At 48.0% G+C, this 8594-nt stretch overlaps 1 protein-coding gene across 1 annotated transcript in view; it reads left to right on the plus strand.

Moving 5' to 3' along the window:
• The window catches only part of daglb (diacylglycerol lipase, beta), a 56892-nt gene extending 49315 nt beyond the window's left edge, over positions 1 to 7577 (plus strand). The window contains exon 15 of the mRNA XM_073060145.1: positions 3562 to 7577. Within this exon, the coding sequence (XP_072916246.1) occupies positions 3562 to 3760 (199 nt within the window). The 3' untranslated portion in view covers positions 3761 to 7577. The remainder of the gene's footprint in view (positions 1 to 3561) is intronic.
• The last annotated feature ends 1017 nt before the right edge of the window (positions 7578 to 8594 follow it).

Here is an 8594-nt window from a genome sequence, read left to right on the forward strand (position 1 = left end):
CCCTCCTCTATCCCAGTAAGTCGCCCCCTCCATCCCTGTAAGTCACCCCTCTCCATCCCAGTAAGTCACCCTCCTCTATCCCAGTAAGTCACCCCCTCCATCCCAGTAAGTCACCCCCTCCATCCCAGTAAGTCACCCCTCTCCATCCCAGTAAGTCACCCCCCTCCATCCCAGTAAGTCACCCCCCTCCATCCCAGTAAGTCACCCCCCTCCATCCCAGTAAGTCACCCCTCTCCATCCCAGTAAGTCACCCCTCTCCATCCCTGTAAGTCACCCCTCTCCATCCCAGTAAGTCACCCCCTCCATCCCAGTAAGTCACCCCCTCCATCCCAGTAAGTCACCCCCCTCCATCCCAGTAAGTCACCCCTCTCCATCCCAGTAAGTCACCCCCTCCATCCCTGTAAGTCACCCCTCTCCATCCCAGTAAGTCACCCTCCTCTATCCCAGTAAGTCACCCCCTCCATCCCAGTAAGTCACCCCCTCCATCCCAGTAAGTCACCCTCCTCTATCCCAGTAAGTCACCCCCCTCCATCCCAGTAAGTCACCCCCTCCATCCCAGTAAGTCACCCCCTCCATCCCAGTAAGTCACCCCCCTCCATCCCAGTAAGTCACCCCCCTCCATCCCAGTAAGTCACCCCCTCCATCCCAGTAAGTCACCCCTCTCCATCCCAGTAAGTCACCCCCTCCATCCCAGTAAGTCACCCCCTCCATCCCTGTAAGTCACCCCTCTCCATCCCAGTAAGTCACCCTCCTCTATCCCAGTAAGTCACCCCCTCCATCCCAGTAAGTCACCCCCTCCATCCCAGTAAGTCACCCCCTCCATCCCAGTAAGTCACCCCCCTCCATCCCAGTAAGTCACCCCCCTCAACAGTATCCAAAGCGGTATACTTATTATTGAGGGGAGCAGCCACAGGGGTACTCTACACCCCTTCCCTCTCCTGACAGTTACCTGCCTCCTGCGATCCTGCTCCCTCCCTTTAGCTCCTATCTGTCACCGCCTAGTAGGTTTCCTATATGAGCTGAAGGTCATCCAGCTGTAGCTCCGACTGCTCGACACGTTCTGAGGAGCTGCAGCTCGGTGCAGGTGTGGTTACCTGGGAGGCTGGAGGTATCCCAGAATTCCCACATCTCACACAAAGAACACAACGCAGCCCCTAGAGCCAACCTCACCGCTCTACCTGTGGATTAACAGATGAAAGGAAACTTACCACATATTACCTGGGCCAAGCCTGTTCTCACTGAAGCCTGATGACCCATCGCTGCTTCACTCTAACACTGGTCCACACCAATAATGGCCGCTCCACTTGTCCCTGCCTTATTTTTATTTGTCCTCGCTAATGAATCATGATTGTGCTGCCGATTAAAAGCAAAAGCCCTGCAAAAGCTTTTTGTAAAACCTCTCGCTCCTGGACCTGCACGAGGCCTCCTGAGCCCATTCAATGGCAACTGCACTGCTGAGTAAAGCGGGGTTGTCGGGGGTTCCCTGGGGGGGGGGTGACTCAAAGGGCCTGCTCCACTCTTTATCGCTAAGTAAATAAATTTATTAACAAAGTACATATCTGTCACTGTATATAATCCTGAGATTCATTTTCTGGTGAGCATACTCAATAAATATAAAAAGACACAACAGGATCAAAGAAACCCACACCCAAGATGGACAAACAACAATTGTGCTAAAGACGACAAACTGTGCAAGAAAGAAAAAGAAATATTAAGAATAATAAATAAATAAGCAACGAATATTGGATCATGAGATAAAGAGTGCTTGAAAGTGAGTCCATAGGTTGTGTGGCAAATGAGTGATGGAGCATGTGAAGTTATCCCCTTTGGTTCAAGAGCCTGATGGTTGAGGGGTAGTAACTGTTCTTGTGTGGGTCCTGAGGCTCCTGTACCAGCTCCCTGATGGCAGCAGTGAGAAAGGGCTTTGAATAGTGGTGTCCCTTGATGATAGATATTCTTGCACAAGCCTAATAGACCAGTTTAGCATTGTACAACGACGCCCTTTAGACAGTGATGTTGTATTGCTCTTTTAACCCTCTCCACAATCAATGTAACCTTCCCTCCTGCACAGCCCATAATCTTCTATTTTTCTTACTGAACTTTCCTCTGCTAACCTTAAACCGATGTTCTCTGGTTTTCGATATTGCCATTCTGGGAAAAAGTCTCTAGCTGTCCATTCAATCTAAGCCTCTTATCATCTTGTACACCTCTGTCAAGCCAACCTCATCCTCCTTTATTCCAAAGAGAAAAGCCCAAGCTCCCTCAACCTATCCTCATAAGACGTGCTCTCTGGGAGCATCCTGGTAAATCTCCTCTGCACCCTCTCTAATCCAGGCAGCATCCTGGTAAATCTCCTCTGCACCCACTAATCCAGGCAGCATCCTAGTGAATCTCCTCTGCACCTTCTCTAATCCAGGCAGCGTCCTGGTAAATCTCCTCTGCACCCTCTCTAATCCAGGCAGCATCCTGGTGAATCTCCTCTGCACCCTCTCTAATCCAGGCAGCATCCTGGTGAATCTCCTCTGCACCTTCTCTAATCCAGGCAGCATCCTAGTGAATCTCCTCTGCACTGTCTCTAATCCAGGCAGCATCCTGGTGAATCTCCTCTGCACCCTTTCTAATCCAGGCAGCATCCTGGTAAATCTCCTCTGTACCTTCTCTAATCCAGGCAGCATCCTGGTCAATCTCCTCTGCACCCTCTCTAATCCAGGCAGCATCCTGGTGAATCTCCTCTGCACTGTCTCTAATCCAGGCAGCATCCTGGTGAATCTCCTCTGCACCCTTTCTAATCCAGGCAGCATCCTGGTAAATCTCCTCTGCACCTTCTCTAATCCAGGCAGCATCCTGGTCAATCTCCTCTGCACCCTCTCTAATCCAGGCAGCATCCTGGTGAATCTCCTCTGCACCCTCTCTAATCCAGGCAGCATCCTGGTGAATCTCCTCTGCACCCTCTCTAATCCAGGCAGCATCCTGGTGAATCTCCTCTGCACCCTCTCTAATCCAGGCAGCATCCTGGTGAATCTCCTCTGCACCCTCTCTAAAGCTTCCACATCCTTCCTATAATGAGCTGACCAGATCTGAACACAATATTCTGAGTGTGGTTTTTGGGTTAAGACCATAAGATGTAGTGCAGAATTAGGCCATTTTGTCCATCTAGTCTGCTCTGCCATTTCATGAGCTGATCTATTAACTTCTCAACCCCACTCTGCTGCCTTCTCCTCATAACCTTGCATGCCCTGACTGATCAAGAACCTATTAACCTCCGCCTTAAATACACCCAACAACTTGGCCTCCACAGCCGTCTGTGGCAGTGAATTCCACTGATTCACCACCATCTGGCTAAAGAAATTCCTCCTAATCTCCGTTCTAAAAGGACGTCCTGTTCTGAGGCTGTGCCCTATCGTCCTCGACTCCAGAAGTAAGTTGTCGACATGCTGGAAGCTTGGTAACACTTCCAGGCTGCCCTCAGCACCTCCTCGGACTGTTGGTTGTTGATGGAAACGACACGTGACAAATAAAGCTAATCTTTAATCCTTCTCTCTCTTGCTGTCTCTCGTCTAGCCTGTGCTTTTCCAAGGTGAAGTACCACGCCGTGTGGAGTGATGCCTCTTCCTTCGGCAAGATCCTCATCAGCCCCAAGATGATAACGGATCACATGCCAGATTTGCTGTTGGATGTCCTGCGGGATCTAACGCAAGAGACTCCTTATCTCCTCTGCCCCTCGCCTGACGCCACACCGAGTGAGACCCTCCCCGTCTAGCTGGAGCCCTTTGAAGAGAGTGAAGCATGAGCTGAATAGTGTTACCCATGGCCACGGCTGTACCTGCTGTGTGGACCCCTCGCATCTGTCTCCATCGTTCCGGATGTTTTCTCTCATAAAGACACTGAATTAGTGATGATATTCTCTTAGGACAACATAATGGATCTGATTGTTTGTACTAACCTCAAGCACCTTGTAATGGTGGTAAGGTGAGGAGATTGAAGAGATCTCCCAAAAAGAACTATTGGGATGACCTAGGCCAGAATTTATTTTCTGATCTCTCAAAGTGGAGTTTATGTGATTAGTTTAACATATAAATCTGAATGAATAAATCCGTATTGTAGGATGGATATATATTTATATAATTATTTCCTCCCTTGGTGATTGGTTTGGGATGCAGGCACTGACTGCTCTCCCTGCTCGGTGAGGTTGGCGTGTTTCCTCCACTCACAGTCTTCTGCTGTGTGGCTGAGGTTATTGCTGTTCCCTTTCCAGTTTGGTCTGAGGCTTGCTAGGGGGATGTGGGCACTGTTGCCTTGTGCCTTGTTGTCTTTGCTTGCTAGGTGTCCTCGTTGGAAAGTTAAGGGACATAATTGGTTAAAATGGTTTTAAAAATTGGTTAAAAAGGGATAAGAAAAATAATTGGAATGTTAAGATATACAAGGGGGAGGAGGGCAGGAGGAAGACATGTACACCCAGCTGGTTCATTGTGTCATTATTAAAACTGGTCCCTCTGATTCAGTAACCACTCTTCAACCTCCAGCCCTGTGCCACTACTCAGCACTTCACTTTTTTCGGATCCTGTTTGGGATTGTTGAAATGGCAACTGTCCAGTCTGAGCTCAATTCCTCTTTCTTTAATAGTTATTTATAGTTGGGTGGGGGGGTGGGGGGGAAGGAATGGAACTGCAGATGCTGCAAATCTTGTGTGTAATTTCACTCCAGGGCAGAGCCACAGAGCATGGAGTCCTTCTGTCTCGGGTGTTAGGTGCTGTTTCTATTTTTGTCCACCCTGTGTGATTCAGTACTCGTGGGATGAGATGTCCACCCTGTGTGATTCAGTACCCGTGGGATGAGATGTCCACCCTGTGTGATTCAGTAGCCAGGGGATGAGATGTCCACCCTGTGTAGTTTAGTACCCAGGGGAATGAGATGTCCACCCTGTGTGGTTCAGTACCCGTGGGCTGAGATGTCCACCCTGTGTGGTTCAGTACCCAGGGAATGAGATGTCCACCCTGTGTGGTTCAGTACCCGTGGAATGAGATGTCCACCCTGTGTGGTTCAGTACCCAGGGGCTGAGATGTCCACCCTGTGTGGTTCAGTAGCCAGGGGCTGAGATGTCCACCCTGTGTGGTTCAGTACCCAGGGAATGAGATGTCCACCCTGTGTGGTTCAGTAGCCAGGGGCTGAGATGTCCACCCTGTGTGGTTCAGTACCCAGGGAATGAGATGTCCACCCTGTGTGGTTCAGTACCCAGGGGCTGTGATGTCCACTGTCTCTGTGCTTCTGTACCCAAGGGACGAGGTACTCTTCCACTGGCGAATGTACTGAAGTATTTGCTTTCCTGGAATACTCTGGTGGTGGAGTCCAGTGTCGGTCATGGGAATTGTGCAATCCATTCCCTGTGAAATTTTGAGCGGAAACCTTGATCTTGAGGAGGTTGCTGGTGTTTGATCCTCTGTCTTCATCCCTGTGGCAAGGTGGGGGTGTATCTGGTGCCTCCTCCAAAGCTTGCAGGAGGGCAGATGCTTGTTCACAGTGTTACGAACCCCGTAACTGGGTATCTTACCAGCAAAGATAGGAGTATCCGTTGGAGTCTGGTGATACTATTTTCAACAGTATTTATTAGTAAAAAACACAAAAATAATATCAATGCAAATATACAGATAATATACGTCATCAATACTAAACCTATAAGTGCGGGTATAATAATCATCAATAAGAAATAAGCTCTATCGTTGTCTAGGGGATAGTGAATTGTCTGATGGAAATATAAAGTTCAGTTCAGTTCATACAGGCTGCAGTCGTTGCTGATCACCGTGTGGCAATTGTTGGAGAGAGAGAGAGAGAGAGAGAAACTTGCCGACTTTCCTTGTTACGATCTTGATCCGTATCCGTCCTTTAGCTAGACCGTTCCGTGGAGGACTCGTCACCCAGGCAAGGGTGGACACACACACAAGCCCCCACCGGTCTCGTAGCGTCTATCCTGATGCGTCTGAGGGGTGTTCCCCCCAGACCCTACTTTTATCCTCACTCACGGGGTCTCAGATGTCAATCAGGTTGGGATGATGCAATCCCTCAACCAGACCACTCTGGCTGCCCCCTGAGGGGTTTCAATGGATAGTACAGTACTCAATACACAATTCCTCCTTCAAGAGACAATGGCAGTAATCTCTCTCTTTGTCAATAGGAGACATTCCACCTTGTGTATTCTGCATTGCCTATAACAACTGCCTTTGCTGTTATCCTGTGTCTCTCTCATCTCCCTTGATAACAGCATCGGAATAGTAGCGATTTGCGATTCTCCAAAAGGAGGGGGCGACTTTGCACCCTTCGGCCCATCAGAGTTGCTCCACATTCGTAACAACAGTAACCCATGCCTCTGGCTGTCTGCTACTTCACCCCATGCACCCAATAACCAAAGGTGCGGAGAGACTTTGGGCACCAGTTTGCGTGGGGATTGTGGAAGCTTTTAAACTCTCCAGTGCCTTACAGCTGACTTGTGTGACGGCTCTCACCATGGGCTATCTAACCTGAACTTCCACCCCTGTGCTTTCATCCTCATCTCAAGATTGTTTCAGATTCAAGATCTTTGTATACATCTCACCATGAGCATTTCTACCCAGAAATCTTCACCTTTGTTTTCATTCTTACCTGTTGAAATATCACAGACAACAGTCTTAATAGCAAAATGTGAGTCAAAATAGCCATGGCCAAGCACTAACACTGGACCCCTGTGCCAATCTCAGCTCATGAAGCTTGCTTGGGTGTGACGATATTGGGCACATATCTCGCAGGCTGAGAGGGGACACTGGTAATAAATTTGTTCTGACTCTGTGGGCTGGGACATTCTGTGCCCACGTGTACACGTATCAAGGCTGAGCTGCCTGTGGGAGAGCCTTGCACTCTGGTAGTGTTGCTCTCAATCGAGAACTGAACCAAGGAACCTTTGGAGCTGGGGGATTGTTGAGTTGTGGTGACTTGGCACAACAACTTCAAAGGGCATCTTTTTTTGCTGCCGTTATATTCTGCCTGCTGACTACCCCAGCAGATGCTGGTCACCGTTGCTTAGCTCAGCTCCTCATCTCGTTCCTTACGTCAGTGTGTGATTACTACAGGAAGTTAAGATACCCGCTTGTAGCTCGGTGCTAGTATTTATGGCAACTGACATCACTGGTTGCCCACATCTGAAACCCTCCTGTTCAGTGACCCCCCCAACTCACTTTTTACAATGCTCAAGCTTAATTATCATTCAACTGTACATGAATATAACAGAACAAAGCGGCGTTTCTCTGGGGCTAAGGTGCAAAACGTTACCACAGCGCACAGCAGGCAGCAATGTGTTCATAAAGCAGCTGAGTCTTGTAATCTGCATAAATAAGTAATCATGACAAGTTTGCTTCTAACTTTATTTATCAAAGCCCAAGAGTATGAGAGTTTGTGTACAGCTTTTTTGTACAATGAATGCTACTAATGGATTGTAAAGCTGTGTGGACCAAGTGATATTTAATCCTGTTCTGTAAATATTGAAAACTGCAATGTACATCACACCAGCCAATATACAAAATAAAGTTGCCAAATGATGTTTTCTAAGCTGATCGAATTGTCCTGATGAAGGGTCTCGGCTGGAAAGGCTGACTGTTTATTCCTCTCCATAGATGCTGCTTGACCCACTGAGTTCCTCCAGCACTGGATTTCCAGGATGTGCAGAATCTCTTGTGGTTTATTCTTGGATTTACTGGTGTTGTGGGGGCTGGGAGTGAGTCAGGGGACTGCTATTGCTCAGGGTAACCTCTCCTTCATAGCCAAGCTTGGCTGCACTGTTGGAACTGCGACATGGTAGCATAGTGACTAGTGAGCTGGTGCTGTAATAGCATTACGCTAAGAGTTCAGTTTCTGCCACTGTGTTTTTGTTGTGGGCTTCTGCCCACGTTCCAAATAAAGTTAGTATGTTAGGGACATGCTATGCTGGTGGTTATAGATTAAAGATTAGCTTTACTTGTCACGTACATTGAAGTATCAAAACAGAGTGAAATACACCATTTACATCAATGACCAATAACAGTCCGCAGACGAGGTCCTGGGGGCAGCCTGTAAGTGTTGTCATGTTTCTGGCATGCCCACAACTCGCTAACCTTTGTTAGCCCATACGTCCTTTGAAATGCGGGAGGAAACCCGTGTGGAAAACGTGGAGAATGTACAAATTCGGTACAGTAGTTGCTCCTGAATCGGCTGCAGTGATGGCTGGCTTCTTGGCTGTGGGCTCACTTGCATGATGCAATGAAATTAAAGCCCTTATGTGATCTGGTGGTTCCATTATATAGAATATTAAAGATTCAAGGATGTTATAACCAGACTGGCAAGATTATGTGAAATTTTTGTTTCCCCTCAACCACATGGACAAAAGCTTGAGAGAGTGGATATGGAGAGGATATCTCCTATGGTCTAAGACCAGAGGACACACCTCAGAATAGAGGGGCATCCTTTTAGAACAGGGATTAGGATGAATTTCTTTATCCAGAAAGCTGTGAATCTGTGTAATTCTTTGCCACAGGTAGCTGCAGAGGACAACTCTTTACGTACAGTATATTTAAGGCAACAGTTGATAGATTCTT

Source organism: Hemitrygon akajei, chromosome 11 (assembly GCF_048418815.1).
Source record: "Hemitrygon akajei chromosome 11, sHemAka1.3, whole genome shotgun sequence".
NCBI lineage: Eukaryota > Metazoa > Chordata > Chondrichthyes > Myliobatiformes > Dasyatidae > Hemitrygon > Hemitrygon akajei.